At 47.5% G+C, this 26,677-nt stretch overlaps 1 protein-coding gene and 1 pseudogene across 7 annotated transcripts in view; one reads left to right on the top strand and one right to left on the bottom strand.

Moving 5' to 3' along the window:
* Window positions 1-25,235, top strand: part of ELMOD3 (ELMO domain containing 3) — a 33,864-nt gene extending 8,629 nt beyond the window's left edge. For 3 of the 7 annotated variants that reach the window (XM_070479665.1, XM_070479667.1, XM_070479668.1), the window contains 8 exons: window positions 3,411-3,479; window positions 4,422-4,513; window positions 6,072-6,195; window positions 6,423-6,545; window positions 12,199-12,329; window positions 17,323-17,521; window positions 23,390-23,466; window positions 24,345-25,235. In XM_070479665.1, the coding sequence (XP_070335766.1) occupies window positions 3,411-3,479; window positions 4,422-4,513; window positions 6,072-6,195; window positions 6,423-6,545; window positions 12,199-12,329; window positions 17,323-17,521; window positions 23,390-23,466; window positions 24,345-24,542 (1,013 nt within the window). In that variant the 3' untranslated portion in view covers window positions 24,543-25,235. Of the gene's footprint in view, window positions 1-149; window positions 2,923-3,410; window positions 3,480-4,421; window positions 4,514-6,071; window positions 6,196-6,422; window positions 6,546-12,198; window positions 12,330-17,322; window positions 17,522-23,389; window positions 23,467-23,747; window positions 23,876-24,344 lie in introns of those variants that run through there. The other 4 variants (XM_070479681.1, XM_020889424.2, XM_070479682.1 and 1 more) reach the window with 4 other exon arrangements.
* LOC110134766 (nucleoside diphosphate kinase B pseudogene) lies at window positions 8,225-8,817 on the bottom strand (annotated as a pseudogene).
* Window positions 25,236-26,677: the final 1,442 nt, after the last annotated feature.

Genomic DNA, 26,677 nt, shown 5'->3' with positions numbered 1-26,677 from the left:
ATAAATATCTTCTCTGTGCTCTAAAGGATGTTGTGATACTGAAATGATACAGAGTAGATATAAAGGCTTTGAAAAGTTAATCTTGTTTTACCTGCTTGACATGGCGCTTCCCATACTCTGTTTAAAGCTCACTCTGCCTGCTAATATACTGTACGAGAAAGCATACTCCACCAATTCAGGAGGACCACTTCTGGAGTCAGATGTCTCTGGCTTAAGTCTTGACTCTTTCACCCACCAGCTCCATGACCCAGAGCAAGGGAATTAATCTTCTTTCTTTTTTTTTTTTTTGGTGGGAGGGGGACTTAATCTTTCTAACCCTCACTTTACTTATCTGTAAAACTGGGGTTATATCAGAACCTGTATGATATAAATTTTATAAGGATTAAACAAGATAATGGAAAGTGCTTAGCACACAGAATCATAGCAAGCACTCATTGGTGTATTTTGTTATCTTAAAACCTTGCAAACTGAATGTGTAATCTCCAAGAATATGGGAGTCTATTAAAAAAGTTCAAGTGTAGAAAAATTATTTGAAGGTCTCAGAAGTTTCTTTTTTTAAAGAGAACCATTTTTTAAATTTTATTTTTAATTGGAGAATTATTACTTTATAGTGTTGTGTTGGTTTCTGCCACAAACAACATGAATCAGTCACAAGTATACATATATCCCCTCCCTTTTGAACCTCCCTCCCCTGCCCTACCATATGGATATTAAATTTGTTACAACATTGCTTCTGTTTTATGTTTTTGATTTTTTTGGCCTTCAGACATGTGGAATCTTGGCTCTCCAACCAGGGATCCAACCCATACCCTTTGTGTTGGAATACAAAGTCTCAATCACTATGATGGGCAGGGAAGTCCCTGTAAAGTTTCTTTTAATTGAATTTTGTCTTTACCACATGTGGACAAACCTAACGTTGATTAGAGATGTTGCCTTAAATGCCAAAATATCTTCTGTTTCAGTACAACTGGCAGTTATGTCCCAGATATTTTTGATCATACTGAACAATTACACTGGACTTCCCAGGTGGTAAAGTGGTAAAGAATCCGCCCGTCAGTGCAGGAGACTGGGGATACTGAGGTTCAATCCCTGAGTCAGAAAGATCCCCTGGAGAAGGAAATGGCAACCCACTCCAGTTTTCTTTCCTGGAAAGTTCCATGGACAGAGGACCCTGGCAGGCTACAGTCCTTGAGGTCACAAAGAGTTGGACATGACTGAGCACGCGCACGTACGCGTTTGAACAATTACATTTTTTTTCCAGACTGCACTCAGCTAATTTAAATTAATAGGCTGAGTAAATCAGCAGTGCCGTTTACTATGTGAATAAAGAGAAAAGGGCTTAAGTAAAGGAGGTAACTGACAAAAGGAAAAATGATAAAGAGCCATACTAACGTGAACTGGTTTTGTCTTCCTGGAGATTTGGGTTTTGGCTCCACGCTTTTCTGTTCGTGTGGGGAAAACAGTATTTACGTCAGGATTGTGTGCAGAGGTGGGAGTCGTCTCCCTGAGTCCTAAAGGAACTGGGAAAGGAGCAATATGCTCTTACATGGGTTGGGTGTTTGTCTCTAGTTCGGGCACCAGATTGAAGTTACCCCTTGAGACCATGTGCTTCCTCTTAATTGCATTGCTGTCACAGTAAACTCCTACACCCTTGCCCATGAGGTTCCTACTCCTGGTTCACAACCTTTGACCAACCTGTTTATAGGCAAGGATGAATGGGGTAAAAGATTAATTGCATTGTGATGATCTGAAGGTTAACAAGTCAGTGAGGCTGGATGTAGATGAGGGGTGAAGGGTGGGGGAGCTCTTATCATCCTGATAAACTTCCATGGCTGCCATTCCACTCTTCTTGTTCAACCCCTTTGTCCTTGTAGCTTACCTCCCAAGGGTCCAGCGTGCTGGACGTAAGTCTTTATTTTCCTCATTGTCCCAGGTCGAATATCCTGTGTTCTGTTGAAGTTACCTAGTTTGGAAGCCCTGTTGTACCATCTGCTACCCTGGGCAAGGACTGGCAAGATTGAATGTCCTAGAGTCCAGATCCATCTCATCTGCTACCAACATCTACAATCCTGCTAGACCTGAGTCCACAACTGGGTCGGCCATGCTAGCTGAGGTGTATTGAGCAAGTGACCTTGGGCCGCATGTTCCCCTAGACTCTGTTCTCATAGTAATCTCAAGAATGATTACAGATGGTTGAGTAACTTGCCTGAAGAAGCACAGCTCGTGAGGGAGCTAAAAAGTTCACAAGCCATTTGGCTCTACAGGGTGCTTTCACTGTGGTCCCCTCCTGCTCCCCAGCAGCCTCCTCATCCTCATTATCCATTAGTGTTTTGAGTTTGGGGTAGGTTTTTCTTTAATTTTGCAAGTGTGTATTAGTCGCTCAGTCATGTCTGACTCTACACCCCATGCACTGTAGCCCACCAGATTCCTCTATCCATAGCATTCTCCAGGCAAGAACACTGGAGTGGGTAGCCATTCCCTTCTTCAGGGCATCTTCCCAACCCAGGGATCAAACCCAGATCTCCTGCACTGCAGGTAGATTCTTTGCCGTCTGAGCCACTGGGGAAGCCCTTTTGCAAGTGTACTTCCAAAACAGTCCACTGTCACAGAAAGTCCTCAGCCCTGGTTGCAAGGCAGAGGGGAGCTGTCCTAACTTGCTTACACTATTCAGGCTGGAAGGCTCACCAGTTTGGTTTGAACAAAAGCCTCCCCATCCTCCCCACTGTTTGCCTGTGTCCTCTTTAGTAAAGGGCTGTGCAGTGATTATAGAGAGCCTGTCCTGCTGCTGTTTTTTTCTTCTGTCCCCCCTCCTTTCATTGTGCTTTTCATTCATTCATCAGACATTCATTATGAGGACTTCCCTGGTGGTCCAGTGGTTAGGACTCCATGCTTCCACTGCAAGGGGCACAGGTTTGATCCCAGGTACTTGGGAAACTAAGATCCCGCATGCCAGGTGGCGTGGCCAAAAACAAACAAAAACAGCAACAGAAACATTCATGGTGCACCCATTGAACCCCAAGAACCCTGCCCTCCTGTAGCTCCCAGTGCAGCAGGCAGGACAGTTACAACACTGTGACAAGAAGGGAGTGTCGGGGACTCTCATGGTGCTGCTCCTAAAAGCAGATTCCAGAGGCTAAAGAAGGTGCCAGGGGAGGGTGGTGCTGGAGTTAGCTGCAGGCTGAGATGGAGCTGCGCCAGGAGGGGCTGGAGCTGAAGGTGGGTTGGGGTTTCATTGTGAGAATTATGAAGAATCCATAGAGGGTTCCGTGCAGTGGGCTGGCATCAGGTCTGGCCTTTTTGAAAGCTCACTTTGGCAACTGTCTGGCAAGACAAGCAGATAAAGCCAGGCACTATGACAGTGATCCAGACATACCTAGATCTCAGGGTGTGTCCTTGTCTCACTATTGCAGTTGTGAGTACAGAAGTCCTCCAAGCCCAAGAAGAATGGGAAGCTGTGGACAGCATCCACCTGGAGACAGGTAAGTAGAGGAATGGAACCCTCTCCACACAGCCCGCTGCTGCTAAAGGCACTGTCCACCCACGAGGCTGATGCTCTGGGATTAGGAGACAGAATTCCCGAGTGTTCTCATTTTTGATTTGTGACATAGAATGAAACCTCTTTTCCCAATTCAAAGGTGATGCCCTCCAACCTCTGGAGGAAAGGGAGATGAATGCCACAGGGTCTGAGAGAGGACGAGGAGGACCATGGTCAGGGTCAGCTTCTGCAGGGTGATGAGGTCGGGCAGAGGATGGAGGTGGGCAGCCAGGACCCCTGCATCAGGTTGAGCAGGTTGTTCACTGTACAAGGAAATCTCTGGAGATGGAGGTTGAGGCCATATGCTGAAAGGCTCTGAGGGCTATGTCAGAACTGTGTATCGTTCCTTTTGGGAGGTTTGGATGGAGCTGTGGGAGGGGAGGACTGAGACCTAAATCTAACCTGAACCCCACTTGAGCACCTGCCAAGATGTTACAGGGGCTGTATCAGCCATCACCTGAATTGCTGGTTGATGAGTTAATTCCCTGGAACAAAGGCTGGAGGAGAGATCATTCAACTCCAGGGCATGAGAAGGGGTGAAGTAGAAACCAGGAAAGGCCCCTAGACAGACCTGTCGCATGCATCTGTGTGGGTAGCTCCTCCAGGCAGTGACACACCCCACTCAGGGATGAGTGAACTTAGGGGCTCCTACAGATCAGCCCGGCTCTGCAGGGCTCGGCCTGGCCCACCTCCACCCAGCCAGCTCTAAAAGGGAGTCCGCCCTGTGAACAACACCAGCCCCCTGACAGCGGGTTGGTTGTCGCTGTAGGTGTCTGACACTGACAGCTGGAAGCCTGTGTGGGCTTAGAGGTGACAACCAGAAGGCCCTTGGTACATGTTTGCTGATAGAGTCACAAGTCCTGGAGTGTCTTCCCTTTTGCCACAGGGAGCCGGGCCAGCATGGACCAGCCTGGGCAGCTCATCTCCTTCAGTGAGGCCCTGCAGCATTTCCAGACAGTGGACCTCTCCTCCTTCAAGGTATGACACCACGGGGGGTGGGGTGATTGGGTCTTGAGCAAAGTGCTTTCTTGCCTGAAGCCAGGTTTCTACCCCATCAGGATAGGCCACGGGAAGATCCCCTGGAGAAGGCCATGGCAACCCACTCTAGCATCCTTGGCTGGAGAATCCACATGGACAGGGGAGCCTAGCAAAGAGTTGGACACGACTGAGCGACTAAGCTCAGGACAGGGCACTGGGCAGGCAAGAGGGAAGCTTCCAGTCGAGGGCTCTGTCCCAACTGAGAAGTCTGAGGGTACAGGATCACAAGTGTCGTGCACGTGTCGCACGTGTCGTGCGATCTCAGGAACTGTGTCTCCAGAGCTCTAGTGGTCCTGTCTTATGGGGGTCCGTGGAGCTGCTCCCCACTCTCCCGTCCTAGGGATGGGGGAGTCTGGAATCAGATGCTAGAAGTCCCTCGAGGAAGCAGGGTGGCCTGCAGAGAGCTGAGTGATTCATGGCCAATACAGGAAAATTTTCCATATCCTAGAGGAACTAGAAGTTCTTTGGGAATTTAAAAAATATGTGGGGTTGGAAAAAGAGTGCTAAGGAAATGAAAAGCTGGCAGACATCTTGAGTGCCTAGTAGTAAGTTTAGAGGACTGTGAATTCAAATGTTCAACCTAAAGCCTGGCTCGAGGAGAGAGGCTGAAGATAGGAATCAGACTGATCCCAGAGAGCCAGAAGCTGCTGAAATCAGAGTATCCTAAGCCCTGCAGCAGTGGCTCTGAACACAGAGGCGTCAGCAGAAGCTGGTGTAGCCAGAAGGCGCCGGCTACCCCTCAGGGATATCCAGCTCCAAGAAAGTGCCCTAGACTCCCCTTCTCACCAACTATCTTATCCTGGAAGTTGAGAGGGCCGTTAGACTATGTGTCTTTTACAGAGAGAGACAAACACAGACATACAAAGGATGGAAGCAGCCCTGCTGGGAGACTCGTCCTGGCGTCTGTCTGTCTGTCTGTCTATCAGATGCCAGTCCCCGTAGCCAATGCCCTCTAGCTTCTTTGGAAGTCAGTGACAGAGCCATTTCTGGAAAAGCCCAGAGGCTAAATACAGACTGATATAGGCTGATACAGGCTAAATAGAGGCTGATTAGATCTGGGCTTAGGGACATCTCTTTCACTGCTTACAAAGAACCTGAGAGCTGGAAGAACCTGTCCCTGGAGATTTATTTTTTTATTTTTATTTTTTTTAATCTTTATTGAATTTGTTACAATATTGCTTCTGTTTTATGTTTCAGTTTTTTGGCTTAGAGGCATGTAGGATCTTAGCTCTCCAATTAGGGATCAAACACCCCAACCAGGACCCACACCCCCTGCAATGGAAGGTGAAGTTCTAACCACTGGACTGCCAGGGAAGTCCCCTGGAGATTTATTAATAGCAGATGCTTCATAGCTTCTGCCCTGTTTCCCTGGCTCAGAGGCCAGCCAGTTAGTTGGGAACCATTTGTTTCTGTAAGACCAGTCCTGTACTGAGCCTCCTGGTAAGTTCACGAGAGCAAATGAACTCAGCACTGCCCACTCTTGTACCTTTCTCCCCAGAAAAGAATCCAGCCCACCATCCGAAGGACTGGGCTCGCTGCCCTCCGGCACTGCCTCTTCGGGCCTCCGAAGCTCCACCAGGGCCTCCGTGAAGAAAGGGACTTGGTCTTGACCATCGCTCAGTGTGAGTGCATGGCCATAAGGCAGGTGCTGCATGAGCGGTCAGACAGAGAGAACGGTTTGTCCATCCTGTGACTGAGACTAAACCGAGGCTCTTGCATTAACCACGTTTTGGGGAGGGCCGGGTGTGGGCGTCCAGGCTGGGTCTGTCTTGGCTTCTACGTTCTCTGGGAAGCACTCTGTCCTCCCCTGAGGGCCAATCCAGCAGAGCATGTTTGTGTTTTGGGGCAGGTGGCCTGGATAGCCAAGATCCCATGCATGGCCGAGTCCTCCAGACCATCTATAAGAAGCTGACTGGCTCCAAGTTTGACTGTGCCCTCCATGGAGACCACTGGGAAGATCTGGGCTTTCAGGGTAAGAGAGAGAAACAGTTCATCTTCTCCCTGACTCCTTATTCCAAGACTAGCGTGAGAACCCAGATAGTCCTCTTCCTGTTATGCCAGCACCATTAGACGGAATATCTGGGGCAGAGCATTCCAGGAAGAGGGGACAGCAAATGCAAAGGCCCTGAGGCCTTCTGAGAAGTAGCAGTGGCTGAAGTGGACAAGAATAGTTCACTCAGGGCCTTGCAGGCCAGTGTAAAACATTTACTCTAAGTGGAATGGAAAGCATGGGAGTTATATGATTTAGGATCCAGTGTTGTTGGTTTTTTTTAATTAATTAATTAATTTGGTTGCTCAGGTTCTTAGCTACAGCACGTGGAATCTTCATTCTTCCTTGCAGCACACAGGAACTTTTAGCTGTGGTATGTGGAATCTTGTGTCTGACCAGGGTTCCAAGCCAGGCCCCCTCCACTGGGAACTTGGAGTCTTAGCCACTGGACCCCCAGGGAAGTCCTGTAGTGTTTTCTTTTTGTTCTTTTCTTTTAGTGTTGATGATAATTGTGTTTTACATTATTTCACTTTTTGAGTGAAACGAAATTATTTCACCTGTTTTTCAATTGTCCATCTTTTTTCTAAACCATATATAAAATTACATTTGTGTAAAACAGGAAAAGATCTTGATTTGAAAAGGAAACTTTTATGCTCAAAATTTATTGGTGCTCTGTTGGTATTGATGGTGTGTTTAAGTCCCTTTACCCTCCCTCGTCTATAATATAATTGACTTGTACATGGAGAATCACATCAGTGTTATGATTTTTCTTTCAACCATTAATTTAAATAACTCAAGAGGAGAAGGAAATTCTGTTGTATTTACCCATATGTTTACTCTATCCCTTATTATTTCTTCCTTTGTGATCTTCTAAGATTCCTTCTTGTTTCACTTCCCTTCTGTTTCAGGAACTTCCTTTAGCCATTTTCTAAAGTAGGTCAGCCAGCATAAATCCTCTTAGCTTTCCTTCATCTAATGTCATCAAATGTCTCGATTTGCCCTTTACTCCTGAAGGATAATTTCTATGAATGTAGAATTCCAGGTTGACAGATCTTTTCTTTCATCCCTTGAAAATAAATAGGCTGCTTCCTTTTGGCTTCCATAGTTTCTGATGAGAATTCTGCTGGCGCTTGAATTATTGCTTCTTGGTAGATGAGGAGTGGTTTCTGTCTCTACTTTCAGGGTCTTTTTTGCTTACTTTTTTCTTTTGTTTGTAGGAGTTTGACTATGATATGTGTTAGTGGAGATTTCTTTGGGTTTATCCTATTAGGGTTTTGCTCAATTTCTTGAATCTGTAGGTTTATGTCTTTTGGCAAATTTGGTAAATTATCAGCCATTATTACTTTGAGTACTTTTTTCATTCCTTCTCTTTCTTATGTCTTGTATAATTCTAACCACACATATGCTAGATCTTCTGTTACTGTTCCTCTTAGGCCCAGAGGCTCTGTTTGTTTTAAGGGGATGTCTGTATAGCCCAGAGGTCTCCAAGGCTCTGCTCATTCTGTTTTGTTTTTTCTCTCTGTTGTTCAGAGTGGGCTGTTTATATTGTTCCATCTTCAAGTTCACTGGTTCTTTCCTCTGTTGTCTCTATTTAGCTGTTGAGCCCACACAGTGAAGTTTTTGGTTTGTTTTTTTTTTTTTTCAATTTTTAAAGGCTTTATTGGTAAATATGCTTTAGAAAAGAAACATCCATCCTGCTGCTTCCATATCAGTGGAATGAAGAGCTGTGCCCAGGAACACAGGAAGTGGTGCCTGAAGGGACTGATGCTCTGACCATCTCCTATTCATATATCCAGTCAACAGCACAAGACTTGTATTCAATCAGTTCTTCAGGCTTAAACCACAAGCTGATTTCTTTCTCAGCACTTTTTACTGAATCACTGCCATGAATGATGTTCCTGCCAACTTGAATGCAGAAGTCACCATAAATGGTGCCTGGCTTAGAATCTGCTGGGTTGGTCTCCCCAAGCATCACTCGTTCTGTCTTCACTACATTCAGGCCCTCCCAAACCATGGCCACAACTGGCCCTGAGTTCATGTACTTCACCAGCCATGGAAAGAATGGGCGTACTTTCAGGTCAATGTAGTGCTGCTTCAGGAGGTCCTCAGAGGTCTGAAGGAACTTCATGGCCACAAGGCAGAATCCCTTCTGTTCGAAGCACTTGATGATCTCGCCCACCAGGCCGCGCTGCATGCCGTCGGGCTTGATAGCAGTAAAGATGCGCTCCGCGTGGGCCATGATCCGGTAAGGGGGTGAGCGTGGGTGCGGGTAGCGATGAGGGCCAGAGCCTAGACCTGAGGCGAGAGCTGAGCAACTCCCAGTGAGTTTTTAATTTTAGTTATTATATTTTTCAGTCCTAAAGTTTCTGTTTTGTTCTTTACATCTGATATTTCTTTACTGAGACCTTTATCAAAGGCATTTGTAGGTTTCTATTGTTGTTGCAGAAAATTACCACAAATTTAGTGGCTTAATACAATATGGGGGACTTCCCTGGCAGCTCAGCAGTTAAGGCTCTGTGCTTCCAACACAGGGGCCACAGATTCGAATCCTGAGTGGGAATCTCAGATCCCACATGTTGCGCAGTACATCCCCAAAAGGAAAAAGACCCACAGATTTACCACCTTCTAGTTCTGTAGTTGAGAAGTCTGACGCATTCTCTCTGAGGCAAGATCAAGGTCACCACAGGGCTGTATTCGTTTTTAGACTCTCCAGGAGAAAATCTATTTCCTTGCTTTTTCCACCTTCTAGAGGCCTCCCACATTCCTCCTCCTTCAAAGCCAGGAACACAGCATCTCTCAGAGCTGAATCTGTCCTCACATCCCTCTTTCAGAAGATGCTGTGTTTATACCTCCCTGCCACACGTTTAGGGGTTCTTCTGACCACATTCAGTTCAGTTCAGTCATTCAGTTGTGTCCGACTCTCTGAGACCCCATGAACCACAGCACACCAGGCCTCCCTGTCCATCACCAACTCCTGGAATTTACCCAAACTCATATGCATTGAGTGGATGATGCCAGCCAACCATCTCATCCTTTGTTGTCCCCTTCTCCTCCTGCCCTCAATCTTTCCCAGCATCAGGGTCTTTTCAAATGAGTCAGCCCTTCGCATCAGGTAGCCAAAGTATTGGAGTTTCAGCTTGACATCAGTCCTTCCAATGAACACCCAGAACTGATCTCCTTTAGGATGGACTGGTTGGATCTCCTTGCAGCCCAAGGGACTCTCAAGAGTCTTCTCCAACACCACAGTTCAAAAGCATCAATTCTTCAGTGCTCAACTTTCTTTATAGTCCAATTCTCACATCCATACATGACCACTGGAAAAACCATAACCTTGACTAGGTGGACCTTTTTTGACAAAGTAATGTCTCTGCTTTTTAATATGCTGTCTAGGTTGGTCATAACTTTCCTTCCAAGGAGTAAGCGTCTTTTAATTTCATGGTTGCAATCACCATCTGCAGTGATTTTGGAGCCCAGAAAAATAAAGTCAGCCACTGTTTCCACTCTTTCCCCATCTATTTCCCATGAAGTGATGGGACCATGGGATGCCATGATCTTAGTTTTCTGAATGTTGAGCTTTAAACCAACTTTTTCACTCTCCTCTTTCATGTTCATCAAGAAGCTCTTCAGTTCTTCTTCACTTTCTGTCATAAGGGTGGTGTCATCTGTATATCTGAGGTTATTGATATTTCTCCCAGCAGTCTTGATTCCAACTTGTGCTTCTTCCAGCCCAGCATTTGTCATGATGTACTCTGCATATAAGTTAAATAAGCAGGGTGATGATATATAGCCTTGACATACTCCTTTTCCTATTTGGAACCAGTCTGTTGTTCCATGTCCAGTTCTAACTGTTGCTTCCTGACCCTGATACAGTTTTCTCAAGAGGCAGGTCAGGTGATCTGGTATTCCCATCACTGTCAGAATTTTCCACAGTTTATTGTGATCCACACAGTCAAAGGCTTTGGCATAGTCAACAAAGCAGAAATAGATGTTTTTCTGGAACTCTCTTGCTTTTTCGATGATCCAGTGGATGTTGGCAATTTGAACTCTGGTTCCTCTGCCTTTTCTAAAACAGTTTGAACGTCTGGAAGTTCATGGTTCGCGTATTGCTGAAGCCTGGCTTGGAGAATTTTGAGCATTACTTTACTAGCCTCCCTGGTAGCTCAGCTGGTCAAGAATCTGCCTGCAATGTAGGAGACCCCATTCGACTCCTGGGTTGGGAAGATCCACTGGAGAAGGGATAGGCATCCCACTCCTGTATTCTTGGGCTTCCCTGGTGGCTCAGCTGGTAAAGAATCCATCCGCAATGTGGGAGACCTGGAATTGATCACAGGCTTTGGGAAGATCCCCTGGAGAAGGGAATAGATACCCACCCCAGTATTCTGGCCTGGAAAATTCCATGGACTGTATAGTCCATGGAGTCCTAAAGAGTTGGACATGACTGACTACATTGGGCCCAGCCAAATAGCGAGGGTAGTCTCCCTATCCTGATTGGCAGCCTTCATTCTGACTGTAATCTTGATTCCCCCTTGCTGTGCAAGCCTTTTATTTTGTATTGGGGTATAGCCAATTAACAATGTTGTGATAGTTTCAGAAGAACAGCAAAGGGACTCAGCCATACATATACACGTATCCATTCTCCCCCAAACTCCCCTCCCATCCAGGCTGCCATATAACATTGAGCAGAGTTCCCTGTAATATACAGTAAGTCCTGGTTGGTTATCCATTTTAAATATAGCAGTGTGTACATGACCATCCCAAACTCTATCCTTCCCTCATCCTTCCCCCAGCAATGTTGCTATTAATTGTCTTTTGTCATTCAAGTTGAGATTTTCCTAGTTCTTGGTGTAATAAGTGATTTTTTAATTTTGTCTAGACATTTGGGGTAGTATATAATGACACTGTGAATCTTCTTTAAATCTTCTATTGTAGCAGGCCTCCTGTGACACTGGGCAGTGGGGGGAAAGGTGATGTCACCTCATTATTGCCAGGTGGGGATAGAAATCCAAGTATCCCACTGAGCCTCCACTAATACCACTGGCTGGGAGGGGCAGGGGTGCCTCATTGCTGTTCGCATGTCACCTCCCCTGACATCCCATAGAGACTGGTGGGCTCCTTAGCACCAGGGAAGGATAAAAGCCCCTTCCCTGCATCTCTGACTGCCCTGGCAGAGCTGAGGGCCACCTCATTGCAGTCAGTCAGAGGAAGTCTAGATTCACCACCTGGGCCGTGATCAAGGTCATTGACTCAGGGAGCAGGGATTTTATTGTTGTTCAGTCACTGAGTTGTGTCCAAGTCTTTGGGACACAAAGCCTGTAGCACACCAGGCTTCCCTGTCCTTCACTATCTCCCAGGTTTGCCCAAGTTCATGTCCATTGAGTCAATGATGCCATCCAACCATCTTATCCTCTGTCATCCCAGAGTTCTCCTTTTATCTTCAGTCTTTACCAACATCAGGGTCTTTTCTGTTGAGGTGACTCTTTGCATCAGGTGGCCAAAATACTGGAACTTCAGCTTCAGCATCAGTCCTTCCAACGAATATTCAGGGTTGATTTCCTTTAGGATTGTCTTGTTTGATCTCCTTGCTGTCCAAGGGTTTCATTAAACTCCCTCAGTTTTCTCTTGGTTTCTGCCTTAGGAACAAATCCAGCCACAGACCTCAGAGGAGCAGGCTTCCTTGCCCTCCTGCATCTCCTGTACCTGGTGATGGACTCAAAGACTTTGCTGATGGCCCGGGAGATTCTCCGCCTGTCTCGTCATCATATCCAGGTGGGGCTTTGGTGAGAAGCCAGCAGAGAAGGCTGCAGGGCTAGGACCTGGGCACAGGGCTGTCCTGAGTAGGGGGGACAGCTTCGTGGGTAGATCTCCAATTGCTGAGGGCCCTCAGGAGAACTAAGGCAAACAGGCATGGGTACCCCCATTTCCCTGACCTGGCTGGAACCTGAGCTCCACACTCATTAGTGTATGTCTCAAGCTAGTGCCTCAACTGCTCAGAGCCTTGGTTTCTTCATCCATAGAGAGGAGATCATGGAAACTTCAGCTGTGTAGCTGGGGAGGTTGAATGAGGTAATGTACACAAGCACGGGACACAGCCCTGGTGTCAGTGTTTCAGCGTACTGCCCTCCCGACACCAGCATGTTCTCCTGACCCTGGGGGAGGGGGCATTCGGCCTTTACGTGCCCAGAGGAGAGGCTTTGCCTCCTAGGGCCGGGTGACCCACATGGGCTTACTGAAAGCTCAGAAGTGGCTCCTGTAGCCCTCAGGTTCTGTCCAGGCCTCTCTTCAGGGTTTTCCCCTGTAGTAAAGATGGTAGTCCCTTGATTTTAAACAACAAACTTGACCTGTTTCCTGCCATTTGTCTATCCCAGATTCATGGGGCCTGGAATTCATTCATTTACTAAACAGATATTTATTCAGCATTCCCTGTGCTAGTTATTGTTCTTGGTGCTTGGGATGCATCAATGAGATCCATCTAGCAGGGAGGACAAGACAGTAAGTCTAATACATAAATAAATAATAGGGTGTGTTAAGTGCTAAGTAGACAAGGTTGGGAGAATATGGGTGGATTACAGTGGTTTTTTGGCCGCATTGAGTTCTCATTGCAGCATGGGGGCTTTTTCTAGTTGTGGCGCAGCCTCAGTAGTTGCAGCTTACAGGCTCTCTAGTTGCAGCACTTGGGCTTTGTTGCCCTGCAACTTGTGGGACCTAAGTTCCCCAATCAGGGGTCAAACCCACTTCCATCCCCTGCATTGGAGGCAGATTCTTAACCATTGGACCACCAGGGAAGTCCTGGGATTACAGTTTTCATGGGGTATTAGGGTAGCTCTCATGAAAGGGTGAGACTTAAACCATGCCTTGAAGTTGGGGGGATGGATGTTAGCCAAGCTGGTGTTTAGAGGAAGAACATTCTGTGCAAAGGAAGCATCGCAAGCCAAGGTTCCAGGAAGGAGTGTGTCTCATAGGAAGGGATGGCAGGAGGCCAGCTGGAGCAGAAGGAGCAGGGAGGGCAGTGGGAAGGAGGTGATGGGGTAATAGGGACCAGGTGGTGTCGCACCTGATAGACTGTGATGAGGACATTCACTTTTACTCTGATTCAAATGAGGGTTTTGAACAGCCTGGAGTGACAGGGTCCAACTTACATTCTTGAATGCATCCTACCAGCCAGTGGGTTGAGAGTGGTCTCCCGTGAGGACTTTCACAGTCAAGCTAGAGGTGATGGTGGTTTAGTCCAGAGTATTTTTCAGAGGAGGTAGGAAGTGATCAGATCCTGGGTATAGAATATTGAGTGTATGGGCTGTAGAGAATACAGCCAGCATATTTTTTGAATGGATTGCATGCAAGTGTAAGAAAAAGAGAGGAGTCAGTTTTTAGCTTGAGCAGCTGCAAACCCAGAGTGGCAACCAACTGAAATGGAAAAGAGCAAGTGTGGGGCGGGGGTTCCATTTGCCATATGAATTTTAGATTGAGGTTATGCATTTTGGGCAAGAACCCTACAAAAGTGACAGCCCTCACATCGGAAGCACCCATGCCACTGGTGAGGTTAACCTGGAGCACATGGTTAAGGTGGTACCAGCCAGGCCTCTCCTCTGTAAAGTCACTATTTTTCCCTTTGTAAATAATCACTCTTGGGGGAATATACTTTGAACATGAACATGTTAGTCACTCAGTTGTGTCCAGTTCTTTGCGACTCCATGGACCATAGCCCACTAGGCTCCTCTGTCCATGAGATTCTCCAGGTAAGAGTACTGGAGTGGGTAGAAGATCCCTTCTCCAAGGGATCTTCCCAACCCAGGGATTGACCCTGGGTCTTCTGCATTGCAGGCGGATTCTTTACCATTTGAGCCACCATAATTAATCACTGTCTTGGAGGATGATACCTTGAAACTATATAAATATCCTGTTTTTCCTCAGACTTGGTTCTAATGGTGACTTTCTGTTTTCCTCTTTCCTCTTACATTTATTAGTTGGAATTCTTCTGTAAGAAAGAAGTATCTGTGCTATGTATTTATTCAGGTACTTTTATTTATTTTATCTATAGGTTATAATCCAGTACTATCATTATGTATTATGTATTTTGTTGCTCAAATTGCTCCAGCCATGTCCACTTTAAGAGCTCTTTCAGGTTGGTACCTGTGCCCTTTGAACATGCCCTGTCCCTTTTTGAGCACTTTTCTACTTTCTAGATCTGAGAAGACACCCTCAGCTCATGTTTTATTTTCCCTGTGTGATTCCCAGCCCTGAAACCAAACACTTCTCTGCGAGCTTTTGTTCTTTAGTTGGAGAATGGTATCAGAAAACCAAGATCTGAATGCTGGTGTTCCCACTGCCATTACGATCTCCCTGCTTCTAGGCCCTCTCAGCGGCCAGAGCTTAGGAGATGTGTATGTGTCACTGATTCCCTCGACTCTAATAGGAATGGTCTCCAGGGGTAAGTGGACCTGCCCAGCCGCCAGCACACTTCACAGAGAACAGGAAGTAGGGTGTAATGAGAGAGGAGCTGAGGATGAGTAACTAAAGGTAAGACTTGCAGCATTTTCATCAGATCACTGTGTCTTAGAGCCTGGGCAGGCCAGCCTGTGCTGCAAGAACAGACAGCTCCAATAACCATGTTGTTGGTCATTATCACTTAATTCTCAGAACCTCAGCTTCTTCCTATGTAACATGAGAAAATAATTCCAACCCTATAGATTTATGCTGAGTTGGAGAAAAACTGTATAAAGTGCTAAGCACATTAGTCACTCAAGGAGTATGTTAGTTATCTTAGTAACTTTTGATTTCCATGAGTTAAAATACATTTTTATATACATCTTATGGATAATGTAAACATATGTAATACATAATCGTGTTTTCAAAATTGTATCTGTACTTGCACGAGCGTGCACAGACACACACACGACATCATACACGTATATATACAGCCATTGTAAAGTAAAGTAGATTCATTTGAATCTAAAACTTCTTGTGTGTGTTTAGTCACTCAGTTGTATCTGACTCTTTGTGGCCTCATGGACTGTAGCCTGCCAGGCTCCTCTGTCCATGGGATTCTCTAGGCAAGAATACTAGAGGGGTTTGCCATTTCCTCCTTCAGGGGATCTTCCTGACCCAGGGATCAAACCCTTGTCTCTTATGTCTCCTGCATTGGCAGGTGGATTCTTTACCACTAGCGCCACCTGGACTACAAAAACAAATAATCACACAGTTCCTATCACGTGGGCAGTTTTCTCATTTCTGATGTTCACTGAATATCTCTATTATCTTTTGGGGAAAAAACACTGATTACATCTGATGACTTCACATTCACCTGTCTCTTCCAGGAGACACTGGAGGAGGCAAGAGGGCACTTCATGAGGATCTGGTTCTGAGATAGATCAGGACCCACAAGTTGAGAATGTGGGTGTGTTCTGTGGTCTTCATGATGCAGGGAGGTAATGTCTGGGTCAAGTTTAAGAACCAGATCAGTTAGCTTATGAAACAGTGCAATCTCCTGCAGCAGTGCTGCTTCATCATAAGAGTCCCAGAACTTCCCTGGTGGTCCAGTAGTTAAGAATCTGGCTGCCAATGCAGGGGACATGGGTTCAATTCCTGGTCTGGGAAGATTCCCATAAGCTATGGAGCAACTAAGCCCGTGCGCTGCAACTACTAAAGCCCGAGCTCTTGAGCCCATGCTCCACAGCAAGAGAAGCCACCACAGTGAGAGGCTTGTGCACCGCAACTAGAGAGTAGCCCCTGCTCACCACATCTAGAGAAAGCTTGTGGCCAGCAATGAAGACTCAGTGTAGCCAAAAATAAAAAATAATTAAAAAAGAAAAAGTGTCCTGAAGGTTGAGGGGTAGCTTAGCAATCATGGGTTAGCCTCTTGTTGTAGAGGAAGTGGAGACCCAGAGAGGGAAGACGGCTTGCCCAGGGTCCCACAATTCATGAGTATTTCCTAGAAATCATCTCAGAGCTCAGTACCTCCCTTCTGGTGGGGTATTAAGGCTCTCTTGTAAGACCTTCCTGTAGAAACAGGGAAACCAGGGTAGAGGGTTATTTCAAGTTCAGCATCCCTCATTTGTTTTCAAGGACAGGCTTGACTGAGGTGAAGGGGGCAGGTCCCTGGATATCCAAGGGAAGAACATGCCAGGCTGAGGGAAGAGCAAGACGAGAGAGGAGCCCTGGGTACAGGGCCATCTGGGTACGGACCAGCCTGACCACTTTGACTAACCTGTTCGTCATCCCTTTGCCCACTGGCCTGTGTGTAATTTATAGTGAATTTATATTTACTCCACAATATGCATGCCAGACAATAAAAGGAACAGCAGCTTAAAATAATAAGAGGGCAGGTGTAGGTGTCAGGAATCTAGATCCTAGTTCCACCTGCGGTATGAATACTTAGCTGTGATTTGAGGCAAGTCACCTATGGGCTTCCTGGGTGGCACTAGTGGTAAGGAACCCACCTGCCAATGTAGGAGATGTAAGAGACTCGGGTTCAATCGCTTGGTCTGGAAGATCCACTAGAGGAGAGCCGGTACCCCACTCCAGTATTCTTGCCCGGAGAATCCCATGGACAGAGGAGCCTAGCAGGCTACAGTGCCTAAGGCCACACAGAGTCAGACACGACTGAACGACTTAGCATGAATGCACTTACCCTCTCTGGGTATCAGTTTGCTCTTTTATGAGATAAGAGATTTGGCCTAAATGATCCTAAGGTCCCTTCCACCTTCATAGTTCTTTGAACTCTTAAGTCCTTCAGTGTCTTTTTCTTTTTTTTTTTTTCCTTCAGTGTCTTAAAACTTCACTTCAAGCCCTTATGAATCTTGAAAATACAGTTTTCCAGGAGGCACGTAGGCAGCCACAGGAACAGCTCAGGGACACAGCCCTGCCAGCAGCCAGTCCTAACTTTGGACTGACTTTTGTTAGACCTTTGACTGCCAAGAGTAAAGAAAACCAGAGGCCTAATTCAGAGGCTGAAACAACAGCTGGTAAATATTTGGGGGGAAAGAAAGTGCATTAGTTTAAGGGCTCGACATTCAGTTTTGGAAGAACTTACCCTAAGGCCAAATACAGTCAGCCACAAGGTGGTGCTAGTAGGAAATAACCTGCCTGCCAATACAGGAGACTTTTTTTTTTTTAATATTTATGTATTCTTTAATTGGCTGCATGGAGTCTTAGTTGTGCCATGCAAACTCTTAGTTGAGGCATGTAGGATCTAGTTCCCTGACCAAGAATCAAAGTTGGGTCCCCTGCATTGGGAATGCAGTCTTAACCACTGGGCCACCAGGAAAATCCCAATACAGACTTAAGAGACGTGGGTTCAATCCGTAGGTCAGGAAGATTCCCCTGGAGGGGGAAATGGCAACCCACTCCAGTGTTCTTGCCTGGAGAATCCCATGGACAGAGGAGCCTGACAGGCTACAGTTCATAGAGTCACAAAGATTGGACATGACTGAAGCAACCAAGCACAGCATAGTTCCCTAAGGAGAGAGCTGAAGCCTCAATGATACATCCTGCTAAAGAGGAATTGGCCAGACATTACAGATGCTGGAGGACCCTGGGACTCCATGGAAGCATGTGATCCATGCTGTCCTGAGGCGGGGAGTCCTACAGTTCAGATGGCAAGATGCAGGCTATATCGGGCTGATTGCTGGCAGGCAGAGAAGCAGCTCACCACAATAGTTACTCACAGTCAACAACTGGTATCATCTTCCATGCCATTTCCACCTGTTATTTTATTCTATCAACATGATGAGCCTGCCAAGAGGTTGGGCAGAGATGATTCTTGGAAATCTTCATTTCCCAGTGAAGGAACATGAGAATCAGAGCGATGAAATGTGTCTACACAAAGTTGGACAGCTAGGAAGTGCTGAAGCTGGCGTGAGGACCCCCGTCTCCTGACAGCTCGCCCAGCTTTGTGCTCCTTACAGTGGGGATCTTGGCCAGCAGCCCACCTCACAGTCACCTGGGGGAATATAGGTGCCCAGGCCCCTCCCTCCACGGAACTACTGAACTGGAATCTCCAGGGGGTGGGGCTGTGTTGGCAGCAGCTGCCACAAAAATAACCAACCAATCTGGATTCCTGCTTCAGGGTTCAGAGGTGAGGCATGAAGAGAAATGAAATTTCAAATGAAGACTCAGACGTGTCTAGGTCTGATTCCCTCTGCTGTTCTTTTAGTCAGTTCCCAAAACACCACCTCAGTGTAATGTTTTAGCTCAAAGCCACACCTTTCAGGTCCAAGGGAACTGCTGAAGGAAAGAAGATATTTTGCTCCGAATTCCAGTTTTTCATGGCTTTTTAGTAAGTTTTTATAAGAATGTTCCCCAGGGAATTTCCTGGTGGTCCAGTGGTTAGCACTAGTGCTTTCACTCTGGGGCTGGAGGTGAAGGCTGTGTTCAAACCCTAGTCGGGGAACTAAGATCCCACAAGCCACACAACCAGGAAAAAAAAAAAAAGATATTGTACAAAATAAAGTACTTTGGAAAAAAAAAGAATGTTCCCAAGAGTGAATGAATGCTAAGTTCAGATCCTGTGTTAATTATGTTACTACATGTTCTTGTTTGCATATTTATTTTTAGACTGAAGGAAATCAAGGGAAGGCATGATACTACACAAGTATTGTGATAATTAAGTAGTCAATACCTGAATGTACAGATGCACTGCTGCTGACCTCAGCTATGGATAATTATGAACATCTGTTAGCACCTCCTCAGGCCAGCACTGCGCTTAGCATTTTGCCCGTGTGATCTAAATGACTCCTCAGAGCAGCTCTGTGAGGCAGGTTGTGGGCTAGTAGAAAATGTAGCCTGTGGATCATAAACGCTGTCTCAGAGAGTTTGTGTAATGGTTAACGAGTTGACTCCACCCAGCATGGCTCATGTGTCAGGGTCCGCAGGACTACTGCCAGGTTCATCGGTTCACTGAGAGGACTCTCAGGATTTGGCCTATAGTTGTTCTCTCAGCTGTGATTAACTGCAGCAAAAGCAACATCAGCAGAGGGAAGAAGTGTGTGGACAAAATCCATTGGACACCAGACACAGGCTTCCAGGAGCTTCCTCTCCCCGTGGAGGCACATGGGATGCACGGAATTCCAGCATTGGCCAACACGTGGATTGTTGCCAACTAGGGTCTGAAAGGTTGTTGCTGAGCCGTGAAAGACGCCGGGATTCTTGGCCTCCAAGGGAGAGGAATTCAATCCAGGGCCAGTGACGAGGCTCTATCACTCAGAGCTTTTGTGTAGTAAAGGTTTATTAAAGTATAAAAGAGATAGAGAAAGCTTCTGACATAGACATCAGAAGGGGGCAGAAAGAGTGCCCCTCTGCTAGCCTTTAGCAGTATGTTATATACCTATCAGCAAGCTGTTAATTAGAGAAAGGAAATGTCTCAAAACTCAGAGTGGCACCAGGCCCCTCACCCACAACATGCATTTTGCCATAACACTGGCACAAGGTGAGTCATCCCGGGCCATAAAACAATTGACATGAGTCTTGAAGAAAGGCAGATTTCCAGGTAAATATGTAGTTTCATTAACATAGATTAGGAGAACAATGGCATACTGGTTTGTTGAACCCTTTTGGGTTCTGAGTCTTAAGCAGGAACCTACCTGAAGAAAGACAGTCTAGGGTAAATATACAGTTCATTAACATAGCTTAAGAAAAACATTTCCATAAGAAAAATGCATTTGTTAGCTCAAGGTTTGAGAAAAGTTAAGTTCAGGTGGAACCAGGTGTGGTCATGGCAACACAGAATTTTAATAGAAACCTTTTAACTTTGTATAGAGAAGGGGAAAAAATCTGACACTTGTAGTTTGTTTCCTCCTGCCGCTTAAGAGAGAGATAAATAAAAAAGTCTGACACTTGCTGCCTATTTCCTCCATTTGGAGACCTGTGGCCTTCCTGCCTGTTACCCTTTCAAGTCCTCACTAGTGATTCAATTTCTGAGGTTTCTACTGGGGGCTGGTCATGCAGGCACCATCTGTGTGTGTGTGTGTGAAGTTGCTTGAGTCATGTCCAACTCTTTGTTGTGTGTGTGTGTGTGTGTGTGTGTGTGTGTGTGTGTGAAATTGCTTGAGTCGTGTCCGACTCTTTGTGACCCCGTGAACGATAGCCCACCAGGCTCCTCTGTCCATGGGATACTCTAAGCAAGAATACTGGAGTGGGTAGCCATTTTCTCCTCCAGGGAATCTTTCCAACCCAGGGATCAAACCTGCATCTTTTATGTTTCCTGTACTGGCAGTGGGTTTTTTGCCACTAGCACCACCTGGGAAGCCCACCATCTGTGTAACATGTACCAGAATTCCAGAATCAGATGGAAAGCAGGTGTTCAGCATGAACCACATGGTTTGCACAAACAGATGAGGTACAGTGAGTCAGCCTGGGGGAGTGGTGGGAACCTTCTCAAAATCCAGGTTCCCAGATGCCAGCCTTCGAAGCATGCTTTTCTAAGGAGGGCAGCCACAGGTCTGCTTTGTTCACTATTTTCTGCACAGCACTCAAGGTATTTTGGTTTTTCTTTTAACTTATTTATTTTTGGCTGTGCTGGGTCTTCATAGCCATGAGCGCTTTTCTCTAGTTGCGGCAAGTAGGGGCTACTCTCTAGTGGCAGTGTGCAGGCTTCTTGCTGTGGGCCTTCCCTGCTGGCTCAGATGGTGAAGAATCCACCTGCAATGTAGGAGACCCAGGTTCAATCCTTGGGTCAGGAAGATCCTCTGGAGAAGAAATGGTGATCCACTCCAGTATTGTTGCGTGGAGAAGCCATGAACAGAAGAGCCTGGTGGGCTATAGTCTGTGGAGTCGAAGAGTAGGACACCAGTGAGTGACTAAGCACACACACTCTTGTGGAGCGTGGGCTCTGGGCGCACGCCCAGTAGTTGCGGCTCCCAGGCTCTAGAGTGCAGCCTTAGTATTTGTGGTGCTCAGGCTTAGTTGCTACGTAGCATGTGGGATCTTCCCAGGTCAGGGATGGAACCCATGTCCCCTGCATTGGCTGGCAGATTCTTTTACCACTAAGCCTTCGGGGAAGCCCCAGCACTCAATGTTTATTTCCTTTTTGGTTTCGAGAGAAGAGAGAGCCAAGTCTCAGGGAGTTTCGGTGGCCTTCCTGAGGACACACAGCTCACAGATGGCCAGGCCAAGATCTGGAATCCAGGTGTCATGGAAGACCCTGAGAAAGATCCTTGTGGAACCAGATGACCCTCTACAGTTCAATGTGTCCACCAGAACTTTCTGCAGTGAAGGAAATATTCTGTCTGCACTGTCCAGTGTAGCAGCTCCTAAACACGTGTGGCTGTTGAGCACTTGAAATATGGCTACTTTGGGACTTTCCTGGTGGTCCAGTGGTTAAGAATCTGCCTTCTGGATGCAGGGGGCGTGGGTTTGATCCCTGGTCAGAGAACTAAGATCCCACATGCCTCACAGTGCAGCAATAAATAAAAATAATAAATAAATCTTTAAAAAAAAAAAAAAGAAATATGGCTACTTTGACTAAGGAGTTGAATTTTAAATTTTACTTAATTTTCAATTAATTAACATTTCAGGAGCTTCATGTGGCTATTTGCTGTTGTACTGGACAGCACAGTTCTACATCATAATGTAACAGATTTTCTTTTGGGGGGTAGCAGATGGAATATGTAAATTTTGGTTCTTGTTCTAAACTAAGGGACACACTGGTCTACGTGTTGCTCTCAGCCAACGTCCTTTTGTGGGTACTGTGGTGGAAACTAACATGTAATATTTGCAGATCCTCTGGGAACAGCCCCTTTTCATTTGGTTGGGTTTTTGTTGTTAAAGAATAGGAAAGAGGCTTCCCTGGTGGCTCAGTGGTAAAGAATCCGCCAGCCAGTGCAAGAGATGCAGGTTCGATCCCTGGTCCAGGAAGATCCTGTATGCTGTGCACCACAACTATAAGGCTGTGCTCGAGAGCCAGGGAGCTGTAACAGCTGAGCCCATGTGCTGCAACTACTGAAGCCCACATGCCTAGAGCTTCATGCTCTTCAATAAGAGAAGCCACTGCAATGAGAAGCCCATGCACTGCAACTAGAGAGTAGCCTCCACATGCTCTAACTAGAGAAAAGCCCACACAGCAGTGAAGACCCAGCATAGCCAAAAATAAAATAAATAAAATTATTTTTTTTAATCTTTTATAAAAAATAGGAAGTGGCCACTCTAAAACTACAGCATTCATGTGAACCCCACGGGGAATTCCGAGGCCCTTTTTGGTGAAGCACCCTGGTGGACCCCGGCTGCCCCTCTCAGGAGTGTGACCTGCACAGCCCATTCTCAGGCCTCTGTGTTACCAAGAGTCGGGGTGCACCCCAAGTCAAGGCTGACTCTCTGCCTACTTGTACTTTCTCTGTCAGCTTTTGGGTGAAGAGCTTATGAGCAGTGACATAACCGGAAGCCTACAGAAGGGAGAAGAGATTTTTAAGAACCTCTGAATTGGTTAGATAACTGCACCTCACCCATCCTGTGTCCATCCAACCCCAGGGGGTGCTGTGGTCCACAGGCAGCACACAGGATGGGTCTGATGAAAGCCAAGGAGAGCTAGGGGGTGGGATGCTGAAGAGGCTGAGAACTAGCACAGAGGTTTGTGCACCAGCTTTGGAGTGCATTGACCTCAGTAGGAATCCTGGTTCTGTGCCTTAGGAAAGTTACTTAAGGTCATTAGGCCTCAGTTTCCTTATCTGTAAAATGGGAATATTGTGGTGAAAATTAAGTGTAAGCATCAATAATGCCGGCTGCTTGCCTCTGGCTGTGATTGTTGTCATCTCCCGAGGGCCAGTCTAGATTATGGGCAGTGGGAAGCACAGAAGGTGAGAATCTGGAATGCCACTGACCTGATACCCCATCCCTTCTAGCAATTCCCCTTCTGTTTGATGTCTGTGAATATCACGCGTATCGCCATCCAGGCCTTAAGGGAGGAGTGTCTCTCCAGGTGAGTCCTCACGCTGCTCACTGCCCTAGCTGTCAGAGCCTGGTCCCCTCACCCCACCACCTCATCCCCCCCACCATCTTATCCCCCCAGCTCTCTTCCAAACCTTCTGGCTCCAGGGGACCTGGACAGACTACCCCCGCACCAGCCTCCCAACCCCTTCCTCCTCCTCACCCTGACCTCAGATGTGAAGGCTGCCCTGGGAAGGGTCCCTTGGGGGACAGGGTATAGGCACCCCCAGGTGTCTGTCCACTGCTGAGCAGGTGCCCATCCTCGTCCTGCAGGGAGTGTAACCGGCAGCAGAAAGTGATACCCGTGGTGAACAGCTTCTATGCCGCCACCTTCCTCCGCCTGGCGCACGTCTGGAGGACACAGCACAAGACCATCTCAGACTCAGGCTTTGTCCTCAAGGGTGCGCTCGCTCTTCTGGGGGTGCCTAGCTCCTGCACTCCTAGAGTCCCTGGGTTCAGGGACCCCAGGGTGGTTGCTCAGCTGGTTTTGGCCGGCTTCCCTTCCCCCCACCCCCCATTCATACCCTCTCAAGTTTCAGTTTCCCCAAGTCTCCATCATCCCAAGTCTCCATCACCCCACCCTTGGGAGCCTGCCGCTCTCCTCCCTTTCTGGCCAAACAACTCTGGTGACTGTATTTTCTGAATCAAAAGCTGGGCCCAACTTTTGGCTCAGTTAGACTGACTGTTCAAAATTGAGATTGTCCCGGACCGGGCAGAGTGTGTAGCCCCTGTGCGCGAGTCTGGTGTCTTGGATCTCTGGTGAGCTGTCCATCTTAGAAGATTCCTTCCCCCTTTTCTCCAGAGCCTCTGGGTGGTGCATCCAGGAGCCTCCTCCCCCAGCCTTCTGTTCCCCAATCCTCTCTGTTCCAGATTTGGAGGCGTCGGCCAAGAAGAGCCCCAAACGGCTGCTCAAAACCCTGGAGATCTACTTGGCTGGAGTGTCAAAGGGACAGGCCTCCCTGTTGGGGACACAGAAGTGCTCTGGGCCACAGGCCCCTCACTCCAAGGATCTCACTTTCACAGGCGTGTGTGACCTGTCATCACACTCGTCCGAAGGGACGTGGCTGATCTGACCAACCCCGGTGGCCCCTGGCGAGGAAGCCTTGGAGGGGCTTTCAGAGGGCGGATCCTGGCTGGGCCTCGCCCCTTCCGGTCCTAGCGGCAGGAATGTAGGACGCCCCTGGGCCTGGTGGGTGGAGCCAGGGGCCCTCACCTGCTTGAGACATCGGGGGCCATTAGATTAGACTCACTCTCTGGAGCCCTGCTTTCAGGGCGAGGAGAGCTTTGCTTTATTACTAGTTGAGCGACAGCTTCCGTAGTCGGATTCCAGGTAGTATCAGTGATAGCGAATGGATCATCAGGTGGGAGACCCCATATGCATGTTCCACACAGTTCTCCATCAAAGATGCTCCCAAGTAAAAGCGCTAGAACCTGGCAGTGGGTCTTTCAGGCCCTGGAGTCCACAGGACAGGGACCAGACGGGCACTGAGTAGTTAGAATGTGAAGGGAGAGGGTAGTCGCAGCAGCAGCCAACAGGGGGCGGTGTGAGCTAAGAGTGCAAGCCTTTTCTGGTCTGGCGCTCACCCCACCCTCATCTCTCCCCATCCCTCCTCCCACTGTTTGAGATAGGGAACCAGGCTGCAGCTGGGCTTCCCTCTTGGAGGCTGCACATGTCCCATCAGGGCTGGTTTTCTGGCCTGGTTGAAGGAAGGAGGAAATTCACACACCAGCAGTTTTTGAATAAAATAATTCTTCTAGGTTTAGGATCTCAAGGGTTTTCCTTCCAGACACATTTTGCACCATCCTGTGGCCATTATCCCAGGGTCCCCCGTTAGAGCCAGGCACTCTGGCCAGCTGACAGCCTGGTTGTTGTCGGCACTGGTCACAGGCCCCGGGAGAGAAGGCTACTGTGCCCTGGCCACACTCCTGCCTAGTTCACAGGCCATCCAGCCTCATCCTGCTGCACTTACAGACCCAGAGACCCTGCACACTGTAGCCACTGGTCGAGGTGGCCCTGGCTGTTCTTAAGGGTGGCTGTTGTGAGGCATGCACACAGGGTTTTTCCCATATTTGCTTCTGGGGAAGCTACCTGTCACTTTTCACTTGCAAAGGGGCCTCCAGGGCTTTGGAGCTAGGGAACAGGGGCCAGGCGAGAGCCCCACCTGGCTTCTCTCCTATCCTCTGACCTCCCTCAAGTAGAGTCATGGAAGATAGCTGTCCAGCCCCCGCGGGCATCTCCAAGTCTGACCGGGTACAGAGGGACCCATCACAAAGGTGAAGATGACAGACAGCCACCCAAGCATGGAAGGAACCCATCAGCAGGATGCCTCAAGGGTAGGGCTGGTAACGGATCTGCTGTTTGCTGTTTGTCTTTGCCTGACCTGAACTAATCCTGTGCCCTCCTCCTTCGTCCTGACCAGCAGAGATGGCAGCAGAGAGATTACTGGGCCTGGTGGGCTTAGAATGTAACCCTCCCCCACCCAATCCCAACTTTGGAGTGTCAAGTTTAGTGATTCCTGCAGATTCCATTCCCTTGCTCTGAGACCTGGAGGCCACCTCAACAGACTTTGACCATTAGTGCTCAGCCCCTGGCATGGCAGGGACCAGCCCAAGAGAGCCTCTGGCTGGAGGGGAGGCCAGTGGCCCCTGCAGAAGCCTATTCTGTGTTACTGCCAGGGGGATGCTCTCCATACAGTTTAGGACTTTTAGGACCTGGAGACATTAGGAATAACTGTCCAGGGATTAAGCTGCGATTCTGCAGATGGACAGAATTCTGTGGTTGTGGAGGGATGCCTAAACCCTCTGAAAATAGATAACAAAAATCTTAAATCTGTGCATTTTTCTTGGGAAAAACCTTTCAAGGCTTTTCATGAGAGACCCAAAATGCTTTACAATGCTAAATATTTCAGTTTCTAGGGGAAACATCCCTCTTTCCCCTTTGAAAATTCACCCCTGGCACGTGCTCTTTGCATCGGCTATCGAGGGATGGCCGGGATGTCTCTGTGTGGAGAGAAAGTTGGAGAACAAGGGGGATATGCAAAGAGCTGATTTTTCTGTGCTTCTCAGCACAAAACCACTGAGATGAAATTGATCAGAATTTCTGTTTGGAATAGGCTTCCCTGGTGGCTCAGATGGTAAAGAATCTTCCTGCAATACAGGAGTCCCGGGCTGGATCCCTGGGTCAAGAAGATTCCCTGGAGAAG

This window comes from Odocoileus virginianus, chromosome 2, assembly GCF_023699985.2.
Source record: "Odocoileus virginianus isolate 20LAN1187 ecotype Illinois chromosome 2, Ovbor_1.2, whole genome shotgun sequence".
In the NCBI taxonomy this organism is placed as follows: Eukaryota; Metazoa; Chordata; class Mammalia; order Artiodactyla; family Cervidae; genus Odocoileus; species Odocoileus virginianus.
This window is presented reverse-complemented; position numbering and strand designations above follow the sequence as displayed.